Genomic DNA, 27,793 nt, shown 5'->3' with positions numbered 1-27,793 from the left:
TACCATGTGTTGTTTCAGAGGGTATTTCTATAAACATTTGCAAATTCAAAGGCTGAATGTTTTGATCTAATAGCATGTGGCAAAATTCAAATGTATTTGTACCTGGAGAAGAAAAGGGTATCTCTGCTATTGCTGAATTTTTTTCTTCTTCACAGCAGTTGTTTGCAGGAAAAAAAATACTCTCTGGTCTTTGAGGCATGGCGCATCCTACTATTTCTCATTAACAATAGTCTTCAAAATAAATATGCTGCCTATTGGCTCAGCCAGTGAGATTTGTAACCATGCACATGCAAAATATATTTCAAAGACTTATCTGTCATGTAAGTTTTAGAAACTATTTCCCTTCATTGTAACTTTCTGACACATATGGCTACTGATTTACACGATAGCAATTTAATCTATTGTCTTGAGAATCAACCGGATATGACGTTTGGTCTTTATCTTTCCTTTTAAACCAACAAGAGTTCCTGGCTTTTACAAAAACAAGAAATTTCAAACCAAAGCCACTCCAGTCCTGTCCTGTGAAGGAACATGGAAACAATGGTGTTGTAGGCTACAGGTGGGAACTGGAGGAGCTTCTTGTTCGTGTGCAAGAGGAATCTCACACAGAAGAAGGTACATTCATTTCTAATTAAACAAGTGATAAAATTATAAAGGAGTATATACTGGCATATCTCACTGATCGTATTATTCTTTGCTAGTGGCACCTGTTCTATTAGAATTGGGAGAAACTTCAAGTCTGTAGCTTAGAACTGACTGGGAGATGGCAGGGGATGAAGAGAAGGGCTTTATATCCTTTTTTCTTTGCTGGCTTTGTAAAACTAAAGGGTTAACAAACAAAAGCAATATCTGATTTGGTCACAATAACACAGTGTATGCACTAAAAATACACTAACAAGTGTGTAATCTGAGAATAATGCCTATTGTTTTCTTTAGCATTATTTTGTAGTCTCATTCCCATGCTGTTGCCACTTCTTAGCTATCTTGCAGAAGTAACAGCTTTATGTCAGAAAGCAGGAGACAACACTAGAACTAATTTTGGTGAATAGGAGTTTTCACCCTGGGTCTCTAATTTCTGCAGTTTCCTCTCTTTACTACTTGCCCCTTATCTCAAGCATATTATCACTCTGAAATCACTGAAACCAGTGAATTATAAGCCTGTGATTATAACGGTCTGCCAGCCAGTCCTTTTCCTTTTGTGGATGTTTGAGCAGGATGCAAATCTTGCACAATAGAGGTGACTTCTATTGGAACCAAGTTGGCTGATCCATTCTGGTGTGACTCTTCATGTCAGGTTGTCTGATAAATAATGCTGTGTGTTGAAGGGCTTTGTGTGTGCAGTGTATTCACTTTGATAAATTAGGATATGTGTTTATGTGGGGTTGCAGTTTCTGTGGAGGTACCCCACATTTCCCTGCAATGAGAAGTGAAAATAGGAAGAAAGAATAGGTAATCTCCTACATTACCTATTTAAAGAAGCATGGATAGGTAACAGAATTACTGTGAAAGTATGCAAGGACTACAGCTTTCTGAAATGTTGTAGAACCTCAGAAATAACTTTATAAAGAATCAGTAGAAAATGGTGAGTTATGTGAAACAGACTAAACACCCCAAACTAAGAATGTGCTTACCTCTCTCTCGTCTTTTTTTTGGCAGATGCTCTTCTTGACAGTGCTGCTAACAAACCTACTGCTGACCACTGTAATATCAGGTAGGAAAACATGTTTATTTTCTGGTGTCTAGGAACTAGAATAAATTTTCATAGTTTCTTCTGTAAGATTTTTTTTGCCTCTTTTTGTCCATCTAATCCTGCAATTCTAGGACAGGCAATAGTCTCATCATGCTGGTCATATTGCTAAAGCTTCTCGTTTTGGCTCTTTGCACTGTGTTGAGTCACAAAGACTGTGAATTTGGTAATGCTTGCATGAACAAACTATGGGGCTTTGATACTGCCCTATTGATTTTAATGTGATTACAGGTAGGCACAGTTTATAGCATCATAGAATTATAGAATCATTTTGGCTGGAAGAGACCCTCAAGATCATACAGTCCAACCATTAACCTAACTCTGGCAATTAACCATGTCCCTAAGAACCTCATCTATACACCTTTTAAACACCTCCACGCATGGTGACTCAACCACTTCCCTGGGCACTGTGTTCCAATGTCTGACAACCCTTTCTGTGAAGAATGAATGAATGCATAGCATTCCTTAAAGGATCAGGACTGAAATTATCCATGCAGGGTTTGGGCCAGCAGAAATAAAGATAAAAAGCTATTTCACTAATGCATATAATAAAAAATTAAGAAAAAAGAAATAATAAAAAACCAACACACAACCAAAACCTAAACCTGTGCTTGATCCTATGGACTCTGATGCCAGACATACAGTCTGCCTAGAAGCTAGAGCTAAAGGTTTAGGACATATAGTGATCAATGGCAATAAATTGGATCAGAAAAATTCCTGAACTGCAAAATGAATGTTTTACATTACAAGTTACATTGTGTTTTGATATCCAGGATCATCGGGTTCTTTACTTCAGGAATTATCAGTTTCCCGTTGCAGCTTTTTTGGGAATGACCACATCAAAACTTTTGATGATTCTTTCTACAATTTCGCTGGGGACTGCAGTTACCTCCTTGCTGGGGACTGTCACAAGCGCTCCTTCACACTCTTAGGTGAGTCTGAGCAAGAAACCAAAAAGTAACAAATTCAAAATATTCTAGGGATGTAGTGTTGCCCTTGTGTTTGGTTCTGTCACTGAGAAGAAAAGACAAATAGTGTTGCCCTTTGTGAGATAGGAGGGACCACTGAATAAAAGGATCTCGGGCTGTTTTCTGAAAACAGGATTATTTCTGAGAAAATTCTGCCACTTTGGCTTCTGTTATCCCCTGGTAATATACCTCGTGTATAACTAAACTGACAAGAAATGGAGATTTTCTTACTGGCTCTTCCAAAAAGGGAAAGGGAGACCATTTTTAATTTTGAGTTCACTAGGAGAATGTGGCTGTTAAAGCTGAGTACAGGAATAGGACCTGCATGAGCATGTAGAACTAATTTTACCTGCATGCTAAATGCCCACAGTAAGATAAATCCCATCCTACACAACAAAAGGTCTTTGAATTAGCATGAGACTCTGCAGCATCATTCTTGGAGATGGGCAACATAAGATATGAAAACCAAAGCCATATGTTACTTTCATACCGAACACTTTTGGCGGATATTCATATTTTAACTAATAACTGTTCTATATTAATCATAATAGTTTAAGATGACTTTTTACTGACTGTAAGTAAATTGAAGTAAACTGATGCCATCACTCTGAAAAGGAAACACATATCAATTTAAATAATTTTCTTCCTAAACTTAACTAACTTGGTGCAACGTTTTTGTATGTAGAAGAACCTGCCAGCAGATGTGAAATATGAATTGACTGAAGTATTTTATGTAATCAAATAAATCTTAAAAAAATGCCATGAGCTGAGGCTTCATTTCTTTGTTGAGCATGTAAGCATGGCATAATCTGTTTTTTATTACTATCTGAGTATATGTGCGTGGGTTTGTTTCTGTTTTGGATACCTGTCTGTGAAGTGCAATCTTGATTGCTGAGTAAAGCGTATAGGTCTGGGCAAAGCTGGCTACGTCAGAGCAGAAGGCCCGGAGCAGGTGGTGCATTGTGCAAGGACCTGCTGTAAAGTCATAACTGGACCATGGGCAAAAGCAGAGAAAGGACTATTTCTGTACCCCTCCATCCTCTTCTCTTTCAGAGCCTAAGAAAGTGGTCTCCATCTCTATGTGCTACTCCTTTTGAAAAATTCAGAGTGAGTAGCCCCCTAGTTGAATAGCCATTATTAGCATCCACTCTCCTGTGGAAACAGCTCCAGTGTGGATGGTAGGATGGAGAATTCACTGTCTAGAGAGAGTAATGGGGGCAAGGTGAGTCCACAACTAGTGCCAGATCATGCACCTGCCAGTGGTTGATGCAGCCCTTATCTTGGGACTATCTATGCATTTCACATTAAACAACTATAGGATAAAATAGATGGATGGCTCTCAAAAAATGTTAGATTATATACTCCCAGCGCTGCTATGTGTACTGACAAGTTGTTCTCCTGAGCCTCAGAACTAACAATATTTGCTTATGTTTCATCTCTTCAGGTGACTACAAGGATGGGGAAAAAATTGGTTTCTCTGTGTATCTTGGAGAATATTTCAACCTTCACTTCTCTTTAGATGGAAGTGTGATGCAGGAAGACAAAAGGTACCTGTGGGAATGACAAGTATTTCAACAGAAAACCCCCAATGTTTTTGTGTGTCATATTCTGAGAAATTCTCATCTTTCTTCATAGGGTTTCCATTCCTTTTGCTTCCAATGGCATTTTTATAGAGAAGGAGGCAGGTTATTATAAAATATTCAGCGATGAGCTTGGCTTTGTGGTGAAGATTGATATCAGTGGGAATATTCAGATACTCCTTCAAGAAAAGCACTATAATAAAACCTGTGGGTTGTGTGGCAACTTTAATAGATTTGCTGAAGATGACTTCAGAACTCAGGAAGGTAAGACTACAACTAATTGTATTTTAGTGTACACTTTGCACACCTTTCCTGATAGGTGATTCAACAAACATTTTGCTGATCCAGCAAAATGTTTCTACCAAACCTGTCAGGTGTCTCATCTTGATGTGCTGAAAAGCTATCTGACTCAGTTCTTTCATCTCCTTTTCTCCTGAAAGGGAATTGCTCTCACATTTCATTTCTAAGCAAAGCCCAGAAGTCTGAATTCAACACTTTTGAAAACCTTGAATCTTGAATTATTTTACAAAGATAAAGCTACAGGCTAAAAAATGTACAATATAGCGTGTGGGGAGGCTGACTAGGAGAAGACCCAGCCATAACGATATGAAGAATATTCTTTGATTCAACTTCTGATTTTTCACAAGTTAGACAAGTGTGAGTAAGAATAGATAGTGTTGCAATAGCAGAATATTAAATCCTGGGCATTGTTCCTGGCAGGTTTGTACTTGGATTTGGCATGGGATTCTGTTCTCTAAAGTGGTTACAGTTAGTGACATTTCCCTGTCCATATGGGCTGTTGGGCTGGAGGTGTGCCTTATATCACAGCAAGTCCTGATGCAAGGGAGAGATGAGACTGCTTTTGCTTCTCTATCCATTTTTATGGAAAGTCTGACAGTGTGGGGGAAGACTAAGAGCTCTGGAAAAGCACTGAATATGACTTTGAAGAACCAATCTTGATTTGTGGTATTTCAGAGTGTTTTTTAATTCTTAGCACTTATCTGAAGAGAAAAGGCTTAGAGTAAAGTTAGTTAATACATTAATTTATTAATCAATAATGTAAAGTATGTATTAAAAATAAATGATGTAAAAAATAGAAAGGGAAACAAAGCAGCCTGGAGCAGAGCCTGGCAGTGGTCCAGAGATGTGTCTTACTAATGCTTGGAATACATAAACATAGCTTCAATGTACAGAAAAAAAATTATTTCATAGTATCTTAGAGTGATTGATCAGCCCTTCAGCAATGTAAATAATAAGAAACAAACTTGGCTCACAGAGTTGCTTGGTGGGGCTTGGATACCTTGATGTCTGAATGTGTTGAGGTCTGAAGTTCACGTGTTTTTCTTGAGACAATAAATATGAGTGCGGCTATTACAGAAAGCAGGAGCAAAAAAGGAGACTATATTGCCTTGCACTGCTCCAATGTAGAGGATTCCCTTCTGCTGCTCATGTTTAAACTTGTTTCATGCTGTAGTTGTTTAACATGCCCGAGATTGTATCTTTCCTCTCAAAAAACAAAGGAGTGCTTTCACAATCACAGGTTTCTGAATGTAATGACAGGGTCACTGCTTGGAAGAGCAGAAAAATAATAGAGAATGTGGCAGAGAACATGTATGTTCTATGGCATGGCATGGCCCCTGACTTCTGTAACCTGCATGGACATACAGATCTGTTCTTTTAGCCTGATTAATAGGACTGTATCTCAGCAATTCTGCAGGTTTTTTTTTTTACTCTGATACAATAGACCTTTAATTTTAACTAGTTCAGAAGGAATCAGAATTAATTATGTTTGAATTTGTTTTATCAGTGAGGGACATCACTGTGTCTACAGGTTGTTTGTCTTCTGGCCAGCTCTGCTGGTAGGGTGGTTCATATGAGCTCTTCTTAACTTTCTCCAAGTAAAATCAGCTTTTGATTAATTCAGACTTTAAAAACAAATGAACAAACAAAACAAACCTGCTGAAGCTAACTTCTACATAAGCTGCAAAACAAGCAGCTGGAGAGGTAATATTCTTTAAATGGAAGATCTAGGCAGCCTTTTGGTAGCCTATGAAGCAGTTTGCACTTTTTTGTTTTGTTTTGTTTTGTTTGTTTGTTTGTTTTTGTTTTTCCTTCTTCCCACTGCTTTTTTTATTTCCTCTCCATTTAGCCTGATTAGATCTCATAAAGGTCAGCCAAACCCAAGATGTGAGCTTGCTGTAATGACTTAGCGATATGAGGTGAAGCACAATCTTAAGGTGAAGCACCTGCTATGTTATTGGACATTATCACTTACAGCAAGTAAACAAAGGAGACATGAAGGAAAGGGTGTTTAAACTTAGTAAACAGTGTGTAATTGTTTTTCTTTTCTCTTGATATATTCATACTCATGTTCTATAATCTATCCAATCGTGCTATTGCCATAGCTCTCTTATGACTCCTAACTGTGTTTTGGTGTGTAAACTGAGAAATGGTAGTCTGATGAGAGGATAATACACATTGCTGCTGTACACACTTTTGATGCTCAGTCACTGAGGTCCTGGAGGTCTAACTGATGTGATTCAAGCTTTGATACCCTAGCAAATTAACATAGTACTGGTAGGACACAGCTTTGAAGGTATTGGTCTTAGTAGCTCTTGGACCTCCAAAAAAACAAACAAACAAAAAAAAACAACCAAAAGCCCCAAAACAACAGTCTCCCCAGTAGGTTTCAGAGTTACAGGCACACTTTTGTTCAGACAGAGAATGGGGTGCTGGGCCACTCTTATTGACGTAGTTGGTTGTTAAACTTGTTCATCCTGCAGAGAAGTGCTTATGTCCTGTTAAGACTGACAAACAAACCTGAATACATTGTATGTGGTTGCTTGTTCGTTGGCTATAGCAGTTAAAATAAGCCAGCTGCCCGTTGGGAGTTTGTTCTGACACTTTGAGGATGACTATTAATGAAATAAAATAAGAAATTTCTCAGAAGCTTTTCAGGGTTTTTTGATTGTATTTGTTTTTCCCCTGGATCTTAATGGAGTTAATTTGTCCTCTGCTTTTTCTTGCTATTCCTGTCATTTATAGCCATTCTGTGAATGCTTCCAAGACTTTGTAAATGAACAGGCTCTGCTTCCTGACATGATCATACACTTCTAACTGGTTGACAGTCTTTTTTCATATCAGAAACATGAAGCTGAGTCCTTTCTAGATGCTCAGATGGCAGCTTTCAACCTGTGGCATTTCAGTGTCAGGTGATCATTGTAACAAGCATTTTACAACTGGGGATCCAAAACACAGGCTAGAAGAGACGACTTAAATAATACTATGGAGGAAATCTGACACAACATGGGCAATTTGATCCTGAAATCTCGAGGCACGCACATGTGAACAAGTGGCCAAAGCCCCATAACATTGCAGCATGTTAGTGGTTGAAAGGCATACTCTTACTTTGCAGAAAGTGTAAGATAATTTCTCCCCAGAAATAGAGGCTGCAGCACAAGCTTATAGAGTTTATTTGCATGCCCGTAGCCTCAGACTTGCCTAGCATGCTTTTCGTTGAGCTGTCCCACAGCTATATAGTTGTGATAGGTGCTTGGATGCCTCGATCATCATTAAGGTTTATTTGTGCAAAGGAACTTACTGAAATTCCATAGAGGAATATTAATCCACCATTTTGCTATTTTTGCATGTTATACATTCTTAAAATTATGGAAGGAAAAGAAATAATAACCCAAATTAATCCGACATCCCATTATGCATTTCTTGGCACTGGCAGGAAGCATGTGTCTGGAAAACTGTCTCCAAATTACGAATACATTAATGACAAAACAATAGCCATGGCTAATTTTGAATAAAGGCTTGATATTCTGAGCCTGTTCTAACAGTCATTAACATACTTCAGCCTTTTAAGCTGCTGAAATACAGAATAAGTGATGCCACTGGGCAGCAAATATTGGCCAAACAGATAGAAGCAGACAGCATCTGTAAGGAAAAATCTGATGTTTCAGGTAATGTTTTCATTCAAGAAGAAGTAAAAGATATATATAGTAGTGCAGATATATATTTATTTTCTCCTAAAAAAAAAAAATCCCCAGAATTTTGATGATTCCAAAATTCATATCTCTTGGCATTTTAAAATATATCTGTAATTTGATTTTAGGCAAGTTTAAAGTTTTTGTTTGGCCTAAGTAAATAATCTAATTTTCTTTTTTGCATTTTAAGTTGAAGGCAAAGGGGATAGATTCACAAGGGCATTTAGCTGTCATTTACAAACAGTACAGGTTAAGAAGTCTTGTTTTGTTCCTGTCTTCATTACATGGTATTTGGCTGAGATACCAGAAACCTGCATTTGTAACCCACTCGGCTTTATTTAGAGTTTGGAATCAAAGTTATACATTTTTGTTGTGAGGAAACTGCCTTCATCACTGGGCTGTGGAGTTCTGGAGATGAATCTTTCCCTCCCTTGTGTTTAATATAATTAATTTAATATTCATTGAAGCTGAGAGGGTAGGAAAGACTTTATAGGCAATGACTTAAATATTTTATATCATTAATTTTGTCCAAACTATAGATCAAGCTTACAGATAGTACATGACTCTATACAAGCAAAAGTAAAACAAGTCAAGTCATGTGAAAAACAAACAAAACCCCAAACAAAACAAACAACCCATTACTTGGTAAATAACCAACGTGTGAAAGTTTACACACTTAGAGTGTTGTAGTGTCTTGCACAAATTCTTGTGTATATTTTACAGATGAGTTAACAGACCCTGGGACAGTTAACCTGCTGGATCTATGGCCATATGGAAAATCTACAGGAGGTCCAGGGAGGGAGGTCAGGGTTCCTGCCTCCCACTCATGTGCCTTGAACATGAGGTGGTTATTGTGAACAATTTGCCTTGCGTGACCATCAGTCTCAAAGTAAACAAGCAGCATACCAGTTTCAGATTTCAAAAGGAACTGGTGATTTTGAGACATGGATTTCATATTGTTTTTTGATTTTTTTTTTGGCTCCCATTGAGAGTGAACATCATCTATCCGAAAACTGAATAAGTGAAAGCAACTGTTCTGACCAAAAAAAGGGAAGGGGGAAGTCTTGCCCAAAACATGTCAGTGTGATATGTGATTTGTGTGTGGGGTGTGTGTGTTTTTCTTTTTTTAATTCTCTCCAAGGAGACAGAGACACGAGTGCAACAATTAGAGCACTAAAGTCCAACAGAACAGCCCTGGAGGTCCAAACTGCTGCTCAGGTGCTTTGTGTGTGGCCTTCTCCTGGAGGACCTTAGCAGGAGAGTGTTTTTGGGACGTGGGGAGATAGTGAGATTTGGTTTGTGCTTTAAGAGCTACCTCTGGAGCCCATCTTGTATCCTAAAATGAGACTGCATGCAAACTAGAGCTGCCTGGGGGTCTTGGCTGTTGAGCAACTAGTTCACATGCTCATACCAGTCCATATTACAGCCTGCATCAGGCACTGGTTCTTCAAGCACTTGTCTTGGATCCAACTTTGTTTTCATCACATTTTGTGACAGCATCTGTTTTCAGCACACTTCCTGCAAGACTTAGGCAAAACAAGTGCTTTAGGAAAAAATCCCACCCAGGCTGTATGGAGAGTTTCTGGGTGTTAGGGTCCGATGAGCTCTGGGTGGGAATTGTTTCTCCAGGAATGTGGCTGCTTAGACAAAGAAGAGTAAACAAACATGGAAGGAACATGAGACAAAATTCTGCTGTGAATCTGTGTGAACAAGGAGACCATGCATCATGAATGCTCAGGGAAGGGACATGGAAAGGCAGAGAGAGAGACATCCAAGATGTTTATACCTCAGCTGCTGTGGCAGGAATAAATCAATATTTGGGACAGGCTGAAATAAAATTAAGATCTTCTCACTAGCTGGGGGAAAGACTGCTCAGCTAAGCCAAAAGGCCTTTTAAAGAAAGAATTAGGTTGCCAAAAAGGATGGTAGGAGAGGAGAGCAGTTGTGCTGCATGGTGGGTGTGCAGTGCTAGTGTAGGCAACTGAGCTGCCCAGCTGCTCCATTAATAGAATCACCTGTGCACATAAGAAATCCTAGGATTCTTTAGGCTGTTTTTGTTGTGTTGTCCCTTCTACTGCCTTTTCTACCCCATCGTGTCCCTCAGCAGAAGAAAATTGAGGTGTTGGGTGAAAGGCAGCAGTGGTGGTGGGTACTCTTCCCTCTGCCTGGAGCAGTCAGATGTATAGGGGACAGTTCTTGCTCATTGTTTTTCCTCCTGAAGCCTCATCAAACAGGTAAAGTATTTGAGAATCACCACACAGGTTGATAAGGCATGTAGCACAGAGTGTGGATTGATGAGTCCTCTCCAAAGTCACCCTCTGCAGAAACAACATGTTCCCAAGACCCAAATCTGTTAAGCAGCTCAGTGGCCCCAGAGCCACTTCATAATTTCACATTAGAGCTCTTCTGATATTCAGTGAAACTTTCATGTCCAACTGCTTTTCACCTTTCCAGGAGTATGGAGTGCATCTTAATGTATGATTGTAAAGTTGCTCATTCAAGGAGAATTTAGGTACTCTGAAAATACAGGTTCTAGTGGATCTGTGTTATGGGAAGTAATAACTAATGATAATCACTGAAATACTGTGCATCTTTAGTGACTGTGTTGTTTAGTGTTGAGGACAAAGCTTCTGGGGTAAACAGGTTACAAATGTGTGGGCAAAGTTGTGCAGTGCTCTCATTTTGAAGTCAGAGTGCCTCTCCAGCCCTTTAACTGTTGCCATATGTTACTTAAGGCTACACGGGACAAATCACGGGAAAAAGACACTGTCAATTGATCTCAATTAATTATTATCCTAGGTTTTTACTGTTGGATGTTGAGGAGGTTTATCTGAAGCAGGACCTTGAGATATTGACCAAACCCAAATACATCAATTATTGCCTGTTCCAAACAGCTTGGAGGTTAGTTTAAGGGCCGCAGGACTTCACACAAAGGAAGAAGTACTCTGGCAACATGTTGGCAAATTATTTATGCCTGTGCAATAGTCTGCTAATATACAGACAGGCAGTGACAGCAAGAGTGTTTGAGGAGCAGGTTGCAAAAAAAAAAACACACAAAACCCCCACAAAAATCTGATGTTATTATTTTGAAAAAAAATTACTTTTTAGAAGGGCATGTTATGATATGACAAGGGGTAATGGCTTTAAACTAAAGGAGGGGAGATTCAGGGTAGGCATGAGGAAGAAATTTTTTACAATGAGGATGGTGAAACACTGGCCCAGGTTGCCTGGAGAGGTGGTAGATGCCCCATCCCTGGAGACACTCCAGGCCAGACTGGACGGGGCTCTGAGCAACCTGATCTGGTTGAAGATGTCCCTGCTCATGGCAGGGAGGTTGGACCAGATGACTTTTGAAGGCCCCTTCCAACCTAAACTATTCTATGAAAGTATTAATCATAGAATACAGAAGAGGAGTTAAAATAGTATAATACAAGTGTTGCATAAAATAATTACATAAGAGGTAGGAATTTATAAGCACCACGGAAAAATAAAATCTAATGGAGGGGGAGATATGAAAAAACAGGTGACCAGTATTTCAGGGCCAACAGTTGTCCCAACCTTCAAATCTTAACTTGTGGGTAAATGAGGATCTGGTGATACCCACCAGTGGGAAATTCAACATGGATGTGCATTCAGAGCCTGAGGAACACTACTTCAGAGTGGAGCTCATCTCTTATTTTATAACTGTAAGACAGCATTAGTGCAAATAAAAGGGGATGTATTTAATTTGGCACCTTGCTTCTCCTCAGCCTAGATTTGATTTTTACTCTAATCTTTACAATCCCTGGAAAACTAAAGGGTTGCATTCTTGTTGCTGTGTTTTTCTTTTCCTGTGCTCAGTCCTGGCTCTCTAGATGAAAATTTCATGCCATTTACCACCTTTTGCCTGTCATCTTTCCTTGGAGTCTTCCTCCTTTGACATCTGCTGTGGGCCTAATGTATGCTACGTTTATAAGCCTCAAATATCTAGTTTACAAAACAAAGTCTACTGAAGTCTGTTGGCTTTATTACATCTTCCTTAGCATTCTTGGTGTAGTTTTCATGACTAACCATTAGTTTTGGAAGAATTTTAATGTTCAGTATATTCTCTGTGTTTGTACTTAATGTACAGCAGGTATCTTGATGACATTTTTGTTATGTATTCACATATATAATGATATAAAAACATGAAATATAAAAATATTGCATATATATATTTAGTAAACATTTATTTTGTTTTTCAGATGCAGTCAGGGTCATATTTCAACATATTCCCTGCATAAGGTCTTGGGAATGTGCTAACAGTGGCAATTTATATTCTTACATGCAACACAATAGGGTCTTAAAAGTAAAGTTACAGAACTAAGAGAGAGTCATGAAATGAACTGTTTTGTAGTAGGTATCCACGGCAGGAAACAGAAGTAGTCCTCTAATCAGCCAGGCCATGGGAGGCAAAAGGAGGAGGAGGGGACATTCCTATTCTGGGAGGATCCCACTTCTCAAAAGCTGGAGCAACAGACATGCTGCTTGTGTCTCCAAGGAAGTGACAGCTCTGTAGTTTAACTCCTTCAGTTTTGCTTTTGTGCAAAGGGGGTGGAAATCTTGGCAAGTGTGGGCCAGGAGCTGCTTGTAATAGGGCAGAGGAGAATATCTCAGGACCTCTTACATAGTAAGAACATGGGCCCAAGCAATTATGATGTATGTTAAATTTCTTTGCGAACAAGATTTAGTTTCAGATAGAAGAGAAAATCAAAGCCAGTTAGGATCAGGAATGCTAATACTTTCATTGGTTAGGGAGAGCACCTTCATTTTTTTTTTCCCCTTTAATGTCTCGTGTTTTATTGAAAGCTTATAAATATTAGGAAAATGTGAAGGCATGCTTAGGCTTCTGTAGATTATAGCTGACCAGCAAATAACTCCTACCATGTGCATGCAGATGTGAGAAGTGCTGAGACCTGCCTTCTTCAGCCTTTAGTCTGTCCTTGAACTCAGGGAAGTCCTCTGCAGGAGTCAGCCCAGTTCACTCAAAGTGGCTTTTCCACAGTCAATCTATTTGGAATAGAAATTCATTAGATATGACAGTTTTTTAAACAGCTTTCAGCAGACTGTCACACAGACAGTAGCCAATAATGATGACTCATTGCTCAAACCCCTAAAGAGCCCTGTGCTTCTCTTCTTTTTCATTCACAGGGACCCTTGTGGGAAACAGTTACGATTTCGCAAACTCATGGGCTTTGCACAGTGAAAACAAGCAGTGCAAGAGAGTGCAGACTCCAAGCAACACCTGCAACATTTCATCTGATATTGCAGAGAAGGTTGGTGCCGCAATATACCATTCTGGTTTTGATCTTCCTCTACCTGAAGGTATCTTGCCATCCCTTTGGCAAACGTGGTCCTCCCTCAGCAAGTGGTTAGAATGTGAGGCATTGGAGATACCTCTTTTGGGTTTCTGAGGTGCAGCGTGGTCTGAGATAGCTATACTGGGCACTGCTCTTACTGCACTGGAACAAGATGCACATCTCTTTGTCCAGCCTGGCAGGAGTTAACCGTGGGGCTGACAGTGTCCGTACTCGGGTCCCTGATGTGGTGCAGCAGGGTTAGGTGCACTCAGGAGGTGGAAATGACACATCCTCAGCTCATGCCTGTGCTGTTTGTGGGCTCTCCCAGCTTCTCTGTGAGCCAGCGTGGGGCTAGATGCAGGATGCAGCTGTGTTTGTTGTTCCTGAGCTGACAACTCTGTGACCTCTCATCCTCTGGCTGGTGCCAGCAGGAGGATTTCTGCACTGGGGTGCTGTAGAGAAGTCACCTTGGAGATTGCATGTCATGGCTGATGTCTTATTTACTGCAGTTTTAAGAAAGGAACACTATTCTTTCTAAAATGTTAGTACATCTGTACTCCTCTTCCCCCAATAAAACCCAAACCAATACACAAAAGTAAAATAGATGACCACGAAACCACCAGCTCATTTGAACCTGAAGTGTGAGTTGTTGCCAAATAAACTTTGGTATTTCTTGGGAAAGGCGTGTTTAGGTGGTACCTGGAGAATTACGTAGTTAATTCCCTTGATTTGGCTGGGCCCAAAGGGCTGTGGTGGACAGAGGCAAATCCAGTTGGTGGCCAGTCATGAATGGTTTCCAGATGACATCAAATTGGGTGGAGTGTTGATCTGCTGGAGAACAGGAAGGCCATACAGAGGGATCTGGACTGTCTGGATCATTGGGCTAAGGCCAGTTGCATGAGGTTTAACAAGGCCAAGTGCCAGGTCCTGCACTTGGGTCACAACAACTTTGGGCAGCCCTACAGGCTTGGGGAAGACTGGCTGGAAAGCTGCCTGACAGAGAGGCATCAGGGGGTGTTGATTGACAGATAGCTGAATATGAGCCAAGAGTGTGCCCAGGTGGCCAAAAAAACCAAGCGCATCCTGGCTTGTATCAGGAATAGTGTGGCCAGTAGGACTAGGGAAGTGATTGTGCCACTATACTCGGTGCTGGTGAGGCTGCACTTTGAATACTGTGTTCAGTTTTGGGCCCCTCATTATAAGAAGGACATTGAGCTGCTGGGAAGAGTGCAGAGGAGGGTGATGAAGCTGGTGAGGGGCCTGGAGCACAAGTCTGATGAGGAGCAGATGAAGGAACTGGGGCTGTTTAGCCTGGAGAAAAGGAGGCTGAGGGGAGACCTTATAGCTGTCTACAGCTACCTTAAAGAATATCATAACATAGAGGGTGTTGGTCTTTTCCCAAGTAGCAAGTGATAGGACAAGAGGAAATGGCCTCAAGTTGCACCAGGTGAGGTTTAGATTGGATATTATGAAAAAATTCTTCACCGAAAGGGTTATCAGGCATTGGATCAGGTTGCCCAGGGAAGTGGTTGAGTCACCATCCCTGGAGGTGTTTAAAAGGCAATTGAGATTCTTAGGGACATGGTTTAGTGCTAGAGTTAGGTTATGGTTGGACTCTGATCCTGAGGGTCTCTTCCAACCAAAATGATTCTATGATTCTGCCATCAGTTCTGAAGCCTCTGTAGGTACCACCACTGCAAATCATAGTTGTGAAGGTGTTGCAGTTCATCTATCTGTGAGTCACCAGAATGGGGAGATGCTTCATCCAGGCTATTTTTAATAGAGGAGATGTTCTCTGTAGATGTTGCAAAGGCTCTGCGCCACCAGGATATTTCCCTTGCCAGGACGCAGAGGTTCCTTCAGCTGTGCACGCAGATAATAGCTCCAGTTTGTCAAATTCAGAACTGCTTGTCTCAGCCAAATCTGTGACCCCCTTTTCTGCATCAACCTTTTTCCTTTCCTCTTTTATAATTATAAAAAAATGTTCCTTCTTTCCATTAGATACAGGGTGGACACACGTGATCACTAGCTCGGGGAGGAAAGTAGATTTGAATATATACGGACTGAATATAGTATTACAGGTTATGATCATTGTGGTAAATTGACTCCTCATCCATTGAGGCTTTTCACCTCACCTCGGGTACTCCATGTGAATCAGAATGATCTGGTGGGTGCTAGGTTTACATTTGGACCAGAGTAACTGAGGCCAAAATTTAGTCTTTGGTTTCTTGCTATACAAGTCCTTTAGACTGATACTTGTTAAACTAGGCTGAAATGGTTTCTAAAGAGTAGTAGCACTTCCTGGAACGTAACTGCTCTACAGCTACTTGAGTGCTGGTTTCCTCGTTACCTGGAAAAAGCTAACTTAGACTCAGGCAAGATTGCCAACTTCTGACTATTTATACTTCCAATAAGCTTTTGGATGGGAATGCTTGTATTAGTTATGCTCTGAAATTCATTGAAGCATGCTTGTGCCCCTTAGCATTACAGCTTCAGCCATGCAGCCCACTAACTTGGCTGAGGAAATACAGTCGTGATTTCAGGTTGGAAATCTCAAGCCTATACTTCTTCAGTGAGCTGAGCCAGCGTGTGGGGGGCATTTCTGTCAGGGTTGGGACTGACTGAACACCTAATGGTGCATGATGCCCAAGATGTGACCAAAGTGTGGGTTGTTTCAACCTGGCTGAGATGCCTTCTCTAGAGCAGAGCTAGTTCTTGCAACTAGTTGTGCCTGCTGGAATTTTATCTCTTCAGGCAAGCTTAATGTTTAGAAAAGGTCAACATTGCAACTGAGGCCAGAGCATGGCATTCAGGGTGATATCTTATCTGATGGGTAGACTGCAACTAATGGGAGTTTTATACAGATCATGTTAAATATTGATGCTTTGTTGGATAAAGTTTGCTCTCCTGCAAACTGGATGAAATGATCTCTCTTGTGTGAGCTGATGAGCTCACAGCATTTAACATTAGCTTAATGTATTCACTGTGCAAGAATAAACACAGTGCTATTAATAGAAGTCCAGCCAAACCAGTGCCTGCTGAAGAATGTAGGGCTTTTCAACAGAGTGCTTTGTTTGCTTGCTTCAGGAATGTAAATCTCCCCCTCTCTCAGCCTCCCTCCCTGTCAGGCGGTCAGCTGCTAGGTGAGGAAAACAACAGCTTTGATTCAGTGTGCTCTTCCTATCCCTGTCCCCTAGCTCTGGGTAGAGCTGAGGTTTTCTTTGACACTCTCTATGACCCCCTTCCCGACAGCATCCTTGGAGAGATGGCTTCTCTGCAAGATGCAGTGAAGCCAAAAAACCCTGTTGTTCTTCTATCTTTAAATTGTAGAAAATGTGAGCAATTTCATGTTCTTTAAGGAAGAGCTTTTGTGCTAATTGATGGCTTCATATATCAGCTGAAGGTCTTGACCCAGCTCATACTCTTACCCTAATGTTGCTCTTGGAAGCTCCCTGCTCTCCACCTCTGAAGCGCATACGCGCTGACATGTTTGACTACTGCTCTGCCTGTGGGTATGGTTTCTTCTCAGGTACATTGGTTCCCTTCCTAGGGCCAGAGGCAGCTTGCCATCTACATGGCGGAGCTGCCTGCTGCTTACCTTGCCTTGTGATCTGGAAAGCATGCCAAACTGGGTGTTGTTGAAGGGAAGGAGCTTCAGCTTCCCTACCATGCCCTGCACTTTTTGTCTTCTGTTTGAATAATCACCCAAAAGAATAAATATCTCTGCATTGTCTGATCCATTTTTCTTCACCACTCAGATGTGACGATTTAGGCTGCGTTCAATGAAGTACAGTGATCTAATAGCCTCTCAGATGACCAATGTTATGGGTAACATAGATCTTGAAGTGTAAAAAGTGGAATGAACTGGATAACTGTGGTAATGAGGCAGCCTTCAAAACAAAAATATAAATGTTTTAAAGCATTAGGACTGATTTGTGCATTCTTAGGCGTTACCTTTATCTTTTAGATTTCACTTCTAATAGAAATGGTTTATCATGTATTTTTTTTCCTTGCTTATTAGGGTACTATATCGATAGCATGTTAGATGTGAAAGTGACTGAAATTAGAATTCAACTGATTTCTGCTTTCGCTGAAATTGAAATTTGCTGAAATTCAGCTTTCTCTGAAATTGGTAAGAAATAGTGCTAGTCATATCTCAAGGAGTACTTCTATATGCAATAAAAAAATACAATAGCATCTGAAAGCAAGTGAGAGAGGTTTTCAACAGTTGTATCGTAGTTCCTAATGGTAGAGGTTACAAGCAGGTCTAGCAAAGTCATGGACATGTCATACTATAATACATTTTAGGGCTGAAAATGAGGCACACTGTATCTAAAATCTCATTTTCCTCTCCTGAAACATACAGGTTAGCTGAATCAGCATTCAGGTGAAGTGACTTCAGTTGGTTGTTGCTCAAACATACAGACAACATTGACGGATGAAACATATTGGCTTTGGATGTTTTTTACTTGGAAAGTAAAGGCATTCTGCCTTTCGATGAACCAAAAGAAGATGTATTCTGAAAAATTATACCCAATTATGGCACCAAAATATGCCCTTCCCAAATGATCAGGATAAACAATTCTGTATATCTATATACCATAGGGTTTAAATTCAAGGGAACAATAGTGTCTTTGCTTTCTTCTCTTAGTTTTTAGCTTATATCTCCTTAACAGCAATTGTTAAACACTAAACAAATGCAGTTCATGCAGCAGCAGAAGGCAATGCCACAGAAATTGGAAGAATGTACAAAATTCCACCTACAACTCTGTGTGGTGGGACTGGGGCAGAAAGAAGGTCAGCAAGTTTGCAGTTGCTAAGAGTTGTCAGTGCCAGGACACTGCCAACCCACTCAAAAAAAAGACTTAAAATAGAACTCATTCGGAAGTCTAAGGAGAAGTTTCAAGACCTTTTCCTCTATTTTGGTTACTGCGGTCAGTCATGCTAGTTTTAACCTTACAGCCTCCTGTACTCTAAGCACTGTTTGAGGCTTCACTCCCTTGTCTGTTGGTTTCTTTGCCTGTGTGGTTCCACTTCCAGGACTGTTGCTCCATCAGCAGGAGCACTACAGCAGTGGATAAGACTACCAGTCTCCAGTGCTCTCCATGTGCAGGATGTACACTGGCCCTTAACTGAGGATCAAAGACCTCTCTGAGTTCAGCCTGACCACTGAGTTTTAAAGAAAGGAAGGAGAAAAATAAAAAAAAATTGCAGAATGGTTTAGTTTGGAAGGGACCTTTGGAGGCCATCTAGTCCAAAGCCTAGCTTGCAATATGACCATCCTAGGTCAGCTTGCTGAGAGTCTTGACCACGTACTTTTCAAATATCTCCAAGAGTGACCATTCCACAACCTCTCTGGATATTTGTTCCAGTCTTTGATAATCCTCATGGTGAATTTTTTTTGCTTGTTTTATATCTAGTTGGATTTACCTATGTTCCAGCTTATATCCATTAATTCATCACAACAGTTGAGATACGTCTAAAAGATGGGAAAATTTCAGCTACAGTTTCTTGTATAAAGTCACTGGAAAAGCTGAAGCAATTTGAATGGCAAGAAAACCTTTATGTAGAGAAAAGGAGTGGTTTGTTGATTTCTAACATATATCACTTGGTTTCTTGATAATCAGCTTGAGCTCAGTCATGAGGTATGTTGTTAATGAACATGACCAAAGAACCCAAAGGAAATAAAGGGGTTTAATTTTATGGTTTTGTGGTTTTTTTGTGGAATCTCCTTTATTTTTATATTAAAAAAAAAAAAAAAAGGGTTTCATATCTAACATTTACTGGTGTGTAATAGATGAGGTCATAAAAGATTGTTTTGACTAGTTTTATTGTTCAGTAGAATAAGCAAAGTCTGATTTCTATTGCACCGTAAGAGCTGAGGTGTATTACCTTTTTAACAAGGCTATTACCTTATTGAGAAAGCTTATTAAAGCAAACCCTAAACAGGCTTATTGCATACACTGTTTTTCTGTTGCATTTGATAGTACCTGGATCAAGACTTTGATCCAGGAGGTGCTGCCCTGCTCATCCCCTGAAAAGCTTTGAGCTCACTTTTCATTCTATTAGTTTCATTTTGAAGTGATGCTTTAATAGCTTTTTTGGCTGCTTCTGTTGTTACTTCCACCGTTAGGGTGTTTTTCTACTTTCTTGTACTGAGAGCAGCACCAAACACCATTTATTCAGTTTCTGTTCCACTTCTTCTAGTCTTTTTTTCCAGTTGGTTCAGTGTGGTGGCTGCTATCTGGGTATCAGAATTATTCCAGGCTTGGAGTTGATTTTCTGGAGGATGATCATGTTTAGCTCTCTAATGTTGTTCATTTGGTATTGTTTTGAGTTCCCTGAGGGCTTTCTCAGAAAGCTTAAGAACTCTGTGTCTGTGCGGTTGTTCACTGAGCACTTTGCTAAACTCTGAATATATTCCCAATGGGCCAGGTATTTCTGGTTGGTTTGTTTTCATAAGCAAGAAGTTCTCTCTCAGTTCAGACGTGTACTAACTTTAGCTGATCACCTGGATAAAACATCCTTTAGCAAGAAAAGTCTTTTCTACTCTGCAGTTTTCCTATACAAGTGTACCATTTGTCATTCACTGAAGACATCTAGACTTATACTGAGCCTTCTAGGCTTCTAGTCCCCCTTTTTCCTCTTCCAATAAATGAAAATGTGGGTTTTCTCCTTCTCTCGCTCTCTTTTTCAATTTAGAAAATTTTCCTTGGTTGGTTTTTGTTCCGTGGTTGTTGTTGTTGTTGTTTTGTTTTGTGGTTTCATTTTGTTTGTTTTGTTTTGTTTTTTCCACTTACCTAAGCTCACTGTGATCCTTTCAGAAAGTTGCATGGAGGGTCTCAGACTTATTGAAATGTGGCATAATGCCTGCATAAGAGGAAGTCTGTTTGGGAGCCTCTTGGAGAACTTAGCCATAAACTAAGCTTTCCTTAGGTTGCATTTCACACACAGAGAAGTTGCATCATAGCTTGCTGCTGTCTGAAAGGAGAGGTTTTGTATCCTCCCCCTCATTTCACTGCACAGTCCTTTCCTTTCACTGTCACCTTGCTGATTTAACTCATGAGAGGAGAAGAACAAAGTTTTTCTTCACTGGTTATTTTTCTGCCATTTATCTCTGTTAAATTGACCTGTCATGCACTGGATGACAGCAGGAGTGATGGGAACATGTGACCAGAAGTGGGACACAAATTTGATTCCTTGAATTCTAGGTAGACTTAATTTTTCAGTCCAAAACTTACATGGTTCCTGCATCATACAAAAGATTCTGTTCACTTTTCTTCCTAAATACCTCAATTGGAAGCTGCTCTCTCTTGCTGTGTGTGGCTTTCTGGTAGTCCAGACACCATCTGGTTCTTCACTGGGTTGGAAGCAGTTCTTTGCTTATCTGCATTTGGTGACTGATGGACTGACATGTTTCTGTGTGAAATATCTCTTATATGACACTCTATTTTATATTCATTAGTATGTTAATGTACCTCTGTGTGTACATGGATGTGGTGGATAAATGAATGTAACTCACTGCTAGCTCTTTACTATGATGTTATTTATCTACATGGTGGTGTGAAATAATAACCTTTGCTCTTCACTTGTTTTGCAGGGTGTCATGGAAACCTGCCAGCTGCTAAGAACATCTTTGACCTTCTCCCGGTGCCACCATCGAGTTGATCCAGAGCCATACATCGATCTCTGTGAAAGGGACATCTGTGCCTGTACCCAGAGCATGGACTGTCACTGCTCAGTGTTCCTTGATTACGCAAGAAGCTGTGCTCATGAAGGAGTAATTTTGGATGGGTGGCCTGGAGAGAGCTCATGCAGTAAGCTGACAGGATTATTCCTAGGCTGCTTATCCCAAATGATGTCATTCCTATCTTGCAGATTTATGTCCTACAGCTAAAAGCAACTGGTGCTTTTTTAGGATGTTGATTCTGGTTGATTCAGGGATGGCAGGTTAAAATCAGAAGACCCTGTTGCTTCTCTTTATCTGAAGTGCCTTTGCTTGCTCCCACTTTCAGCTCTTCATGACCCACTTTTTGTTAGAAGCTGCTGTCCCTAAGGCAGGATTGTTTGAACCGTATATGAAGAATATCCTGAGCTGCCATAGATCCCACCATGGTATACAAAGTCAGTGAAGGCTTATTTGATACACAGAAGTACAGACTAGGATGTCTAAGAGCTATTTCACATATTTTTCAGATATGTGATCTTATCCAGCCTGTACTTTTAAGCAAAAATCGTCATGAAAAGATCTCCTTAATATTTTTTCATTTCATCCTTTCTTTGCTTGAAACAATTACATTGAAATTGAGATATTGCCTTTTTTAAGTCAAATTTGGTCTAGGTTAGAGATCCTGATTACATCTTGAAATGCTGCCCTTACTAGCTCAATTTTGCTGACGTCAGAGGTCCTGACTGCATCTCTGCTAAGATTTTCAACAAGGAAGTGCATAGCTGGGATGGATTGCCTCTATAGAGGAAAGGTCATGTGTGTACCCAGACTCAAAATACACACATAACTCCTTTGGAGAACCATAGTTAAATACATAAGCACAAAAATGTGCACTTAAACACCGACCAACCAACCAATCAAAAAACCCCCAAACCAAACAAAGGACAACAAAAATTTCCCCCGCAAAACCAAAAAATCCAACAAACCCCCTTCCCCCCTTCCCCCCCCCAAAAAAAAAAATAAAAAAAATCAATCCTCTAATATCATAATCTCAATTATTTTTCTCATTATTTCTACTTTACACAGGAAGGAAAATTATGTAAATTGACTTCATGGCGTGACTTAACTGCTTTGTACTGACAACACTTTGTTCTCTAAGGACATTCTACTATTGACCACCACAGAAGAAAACTATGCCTTGAGATTATGGTTAGACCAGGAAGATATTGCCAGCCACTTTTTCAAGGGATTGTACACCAGAGAAAATTCTCATTTCTAGCACTAATTTGTTACCTTTGCATTAGCACATGGAAGAGATCTGATGAAATCTTGTCTCCTTGATCAGAGTGTGGGCTAGAGAACCCATTTTTGCTAGGGCTGTTGGTGAACCTAGCTGAAATCATAAGTGAAATTAAGGCCTCTCTGTTCCCAGGAATTCTAGACCTAATTTCTAACCCTTGGCTTCACAAACCACATTTTTCTGAGTCAGGAAAAAGAGAGGTGACCTGTGGCCACAGCAGGAGCAAAATTTTCCATCCATCACGCTTCATCTATGTTGTGAATGCTTTCTCAGGAGATGATGATGATGATGATAGTTGTATTAGAGAAATGAAACGCTTGGCTGCATTGAAAGGGCTCTAGCGCTGGGCATACTGTACTAATGTGAGCTGTTGTCCAAGCCCTGGAGCTGCAGAGGGCAAGACCACTCCTTTGTTTTCCTCCCACTTCTTTTAATGGAGGATTTGCTGTGAAAGGGCAGGCTCTGATCTTTTCTTCCCACTCCATGCCCATGCAGTCTTGTGGGGTATGTCTATGCATCAAAATGAAGGGATTGCTATAGTGTGTGCTTGTCTAATGGCCTAGCCTAGATAATGACAGCAGTGAAAATACCACAACATGGGTGTTATCCTGTGCTGGCAGTTCTCTGGAAGGAGGAGGATGAGATTTCAGAGTCTTAACTGTCTCCCAGTTCTCTCTGGAAACACAAAACAGTGTATTTTCACAAATGAGTGGAGTAACTACAGAGCTTAAAGGTACAGAACATGCTTGTCTATCCAAAATAATTAGATATCATTGCAAAACTTCCCCTCATGTTTGATTGTTCTAAATGTGCTTGGCATTAATTATTAAGACTTGATTTGTTAGAAAAGAAATTGGCTTTAACCTCTAAGTGTTTACTACATAACCTGACAGATTATGATATTGCAGCAAACTGAAAATCAAGTGTTTCTTACATGTTCTGCTTCTGAAAAAGAAATCATTGATTGGAGAGGATATGACCTGTTTGGTGTCTCTGTGGTTCAGTCTTTATTTAAGATTTATTTATTTAAGATTTATTTATTTAAGATTTATTTAAGAGTTATTGAGGAATTTGCATTTCTAATTTCTCTTCTTTTTTTTTTTTTTTTCCAGGGCCAAGATGTCCAGTTGGCATGGAATATAAAGAATGTGTATCCCCTTGTGTCAGAACCTGCCAGAGCCTGAATATCAATGAAGTGTGTCATGGACAATGTGTTGATGGCTGCAGCTGCCCTGGTAATTTATTTACTGGGTTATTTACAGAGAAACATTTGGCAGTGATGCTACCTATTTTATTAGAAGAAGGAAAGCTGTGTCTTCCCTTAAATTTTCCAAAATCAGAAACATTTCTCTTTTCTGGGACCATGCCCTAGAATAAACCAGTTTCTATACTGCCTGTATACTCACTCAATGAAAGGGCTATTTTTTAGACCCAACTAAAAAGTAAATCTTTCTGTGAAAATCAGCACCATCTAATTCTAAGATTGCCTTTCTTGGTAAGGGACCACTTACCACTGATGTATCTAGATTCCTTCTGGATTGCTTTTGGTTAGAAGCATCCAGTTAGAAAAAGAAAGAACAGAGAATATACTGAAGGAGTTACTTGCATAAAAATAGTACATGTAAAGATCATTATATAATTCCAAATATTTTCATGATTTCAGATGAACAATTTCACTTATTGAATCATTTGTACGGGAGATTTGATTGTCTTAAAGGGGGCAACGCAGCAACCACTTTTTTTCTTTTTTTTTTTTTTTTTTTCTTTCTTCAGTCTTCTTCCTCTGTCTGTTGTACTTAAGACAACTGCAAGAAGAGAGATGTGGTGCTTTTTTGTCATTGTTTATTTGTTTTGTTTTTAATAGATCTGTCTCTGCATTTCACCCTTCAAATCTGGACTTTGTGCAAATGCACAGAGGTATTTACTGTCCCTCTGTACAAGATATCAAAGGTGATGGAGGTTTACTGAGATTTCCAAAACAATGTCCACTTCCTCTGAGGAGTTGTTAACTGCATTCTAAACATTCCCATTAATTCAGAGCTTAGTACTTTCCTCTTTAGCTGCCAGTCTCTTACTTACTGGAGATTCAACGCTGTCATTCTGTGGCAGGACTTGGGAAGGTGTGCACGGAGGGTGATAGATAATGTAATTAGGCACAGGATTTTATTTTATTGTGGAGGAACTAGCTATTATATTTGTGCACAGAATGGTTAGGGTTGGAAGTGAACTCTGGAAATCATCTAGTCACACGCACTTGCTAAAGCAGGTTCACCTAGAGTAGATTGCACAGGAATGTGTCCAGTGGGTTTTGAATGTCTCCAGAGAAGGAGACTCCACAACCTCTCTGGGCAGCCTGTTCCAGTGTTCTATTACCCTCAAAGTAAAGAAGTTTCTCCTCATATTCAGATGGAACCTCTTATGCTTCATTCTGTGCCCATTCCCTCTCAACCTATCAGTGGGCACCACTGAAAGGAGTTTGATCCTATCCTCTTGACACCCACCCTTGAGATATTTATAAATATTGATGAGATTCTGTCTCAACCTTCTCTTCTCCAAGCTGAACAGACCCAGCTCTCTCAGTCTCTCCTCATAAAAATGGTGCTCTCAGCCCCTAATCATCTTCGTAGCCCACCACTGGACTCTCTCCAGTAATTCTTTGTCCTTCTTAAACATGGGAGTCCAGAACTGGATGCAGTACTACAGATGTGGCCTCACCAGGGCAGAGTAGAAGGGGAGGATAACCTCCCTCGGGTCTGCTGGTCACACTTTTCTTAATGCACCCCAGGATATTGTTGGCAGTCCTGGTGTTGTCCCAAATGCAGTGTGCAGTGAGCCAGTCTTACACACAGAGACGAGTGTTGGGAAAAGCTGAAGAAGATTAATCCACCAGCCACACCAATGTTGTGGCTATATTCTTCCTTTGGTAGCTGCACCAGTCAGTTCAGCACAGGAAAAGTCTAAGGGGACAAGAACTGGAGAGCAGAGAAACAGGAGCTCAGCAGAAAGGCTACAGCATGAGGAACAAGTAGATAGGAAGTGCATGAAACTCAGTACAGGAAGGTCATGGACCTGTTGGAGCAGGTACAGAGGAGAAGAACAAAAATAATTGGAGGGCTGGAACACCCCTCCTATGAGGAAAGGCTGAGGGAGTTGGGTTTGTTCAGCCTGTAGAAGAGAAGGCTCCAGAGAGACCTTTTCAATACTTAAAAGGTGTTGATAATAAAGACAGAGACTTTCTACTAAAACCTGTAGTTACAGGACAGAGACAGTGGTTTTAAACTGAAAGAGGGTAGATTTGGACCAGATATAAGGAAAAAAAAAAATGTGGTGAGGGTGGTGAAACACTGGCCCAGGTTGCCCAGAGAGGTAGTAGATGCCCCGTCACTGGAAACATCAAGGTCAGGCTGGATGGGGCTCTGAGCAACCTGATCTAACTGAAGATGTCCCTGCTCGTTGCAGGGGGGTTGGAGTGGATGACTTTTGAAGGTCCCTCCCAACACAAACTGTTCTATTAAAACAAATAAGAATGAGCAGTTAAAAACTTCTTCTCTTATTTGGTGCACAGTCAACAGGAAAGAACTTTTGAGTTTCATAGAGATCCAGGAGCATCTCACAGATGAACAGAGGAATTTGAGATTTCGGATGAGGATTATAGCTTCTCCTAGCTTCCCCAAAAGAGTAAAAATAATCTAACCAACAAATACATTGAACATGTTTGTTTGTTTGGTGTGGTATTTTTTCTTTTTCTTAAATGCACCACACAGTTGCTTTAATTGCTGTAAATGGAATTACCATTGCCAGGAAAAAAAGGCAGACGTTCTGTTTTCTTGTGCTCTCTGGAGAGCCACACGGCTCTTAAATACTCAGATCTTGTTTTGAATATCTCAGCAAAGATCTTTCCAGGCAGCCTTATGGCAACAATGGGAGAAAGGGGACTTACCTGTGTCCTGCTGACAGGGATGCCTACTGCCACCAGGGAAAAGTGATGAAATCTGTGCAATCAATTGGAAGGAGTCCTTCAAAGAGGAGGGACATGGATTTTCAGCAATCAGAATGTTTTTCTGGAGCAACTCTTTTGAAAACAGAGAAATATCAACTGTCAACACGGGGATCTAAGAGAAATAAACTTGTCCTGTCTTCTAGCTTATAGTGCGAAGTTGAAGAAGTCTTGTAACTCCTCTGTGCCTCCATTTACCTTTGTAAGATAAAATACCTCCTATATAGAATAAGTAATTGTAGTTGTGTAATATGGAAACCTCAGAAGTTGGATCCAAGTTGGGAAGTTAGCCCTTCTACTTTTTTGCTTCTGCAGAAGTTGTAAAAAGAAATCACAGGTCTACATGACAATCTTTCTTTCTCTTAGACCCTGTCTTCTAGACTTTTATGTTGTCCAACTTTGTTCCTTCATTCGCTGCTTTGTCTCCTCTTCTGTCCTCTTGTGACAAATACAAAACCTGTCTGGACACCCCATACTGCTGCCAGTAAAGTGCATGTATTTTTCAGTCAGATTTCTAGACCAGCTCTGATCAAGCTTGACTGTGCTCCCTGTGTTTGACTCATATATGTTCCAATATGTGTATTTTGGACTTGTGGACTAGCTAAGCAAGGAGTTCTTCTGGGAGCACCAGAAATGCTGCATTCAAGCATATCTGAGGGAGAGACACCACCTGAAGGAAAGGAGACACCAGCCTCTGTGAGGCTTTTTGGCAAGACTCATTTTTTTCTTGCTGTCTGTGACTGACTGTGGATAATAATGCATATGAAGTCTTTCCAAATTATATGAAGAACTAGAAAAATCTAATAATATTTATGTCTGTGTCTCTGCATGTGTGTGGCATGTGTATCTGCTGCTACCTGATCTATCCAGAGGGGAAACTCCTTGACGGTGAACATTGCACTGAAAGCTCCGACTGCTCCTGCATCCACTCTGGAAAACATTATCCTCCTGGCTTCACCATCTCCCAGGACTGCAACTCATGGTAAATTCACTGTTGCCCCGGTGCAGTTGCTGTTGCTTTAGATAAGTATTGCATACTGGTTAGTGACTGTTTTAGATGATCTGTCTAGAAATTGCTCTACTTCAACAAAAAATTATCTTTCATTGGCAAAGGATCTGCTCTCTTCTTGGAAAAGCCAACCCCTTCCAAGAAGTGAGCTGTTCACAAAGACCAAATCAGGTCTGCTTTTAAAGGGATATTTGATCTGAAAGAACAATCTGA

The 27,793-nt window shown here is 40.3% G+C and overlaps 1 protein-coding gene across 2 annotated transcripts in view; it reads left to right on the top strand.

Annotated features, from left to right (window-relative positions):
* Positions 1–483: 483 nt before the first annotated feature.
* Positions 484–27,793, top strand: part of VWF (von Willebrand factor) — a 145,394-nt gene continuing 118,084 nt past the window's right edge. The window contains exons 1-9 of one of the 2 annotated variants that reach the window (XM_082043657.1): positions 484–615; positions 1,657–1,711; positions 2,521–2,679; positions 4,160–4,262; positions 4,351–4,559; positions 13,457–13,581; positions 21,206–21,422; positions 23,687–23,809; positions 27,442–27,553. In XM_082043657.1, coding sequence (XP_081899783.1) covers positions 1,657–1,711; positions 2,521–2,679; positions 4,160–4,262; positions 4,351–4,559; positions 13,457–13,581; positions 21,206–21,422; positions 23,687–23,809; positions 27,442–27,553 — 1,103 coding nt within the window. In that variant the 5' untranslated portion in view covers positions 484–615. Of the gene's footprint in view, positions 616–1,656; positions 1,712–2,520; positions 2,680–4,159; positions 4,263–4,350; positions 4,560–13,456; positions 13,582–21,205; positions 21,423–23,686; positions 23,810–27,441; positions 27,554–27,793 lie in introns of those variants that run through there. The other variant, XM_082043658.1, reaches the window with a different exon arrangement.

This window comes from Streptopelia decaocto (genome assembly GCF_964273445.1).
Source record: "Streptopelia decaocto genome assembly, chromosome: 1".
Taxonomy (NCBI): Eukaryota; Metazoa; Chordata; class Aves; order Columbiformes; family Columbidae; genus Streptopelia; species Streptopelia decaocto.
Note: the sequence above shows the minus strand (reverse complement) of the source record. Positions and strands in the feature narration are given on the sequence as shown.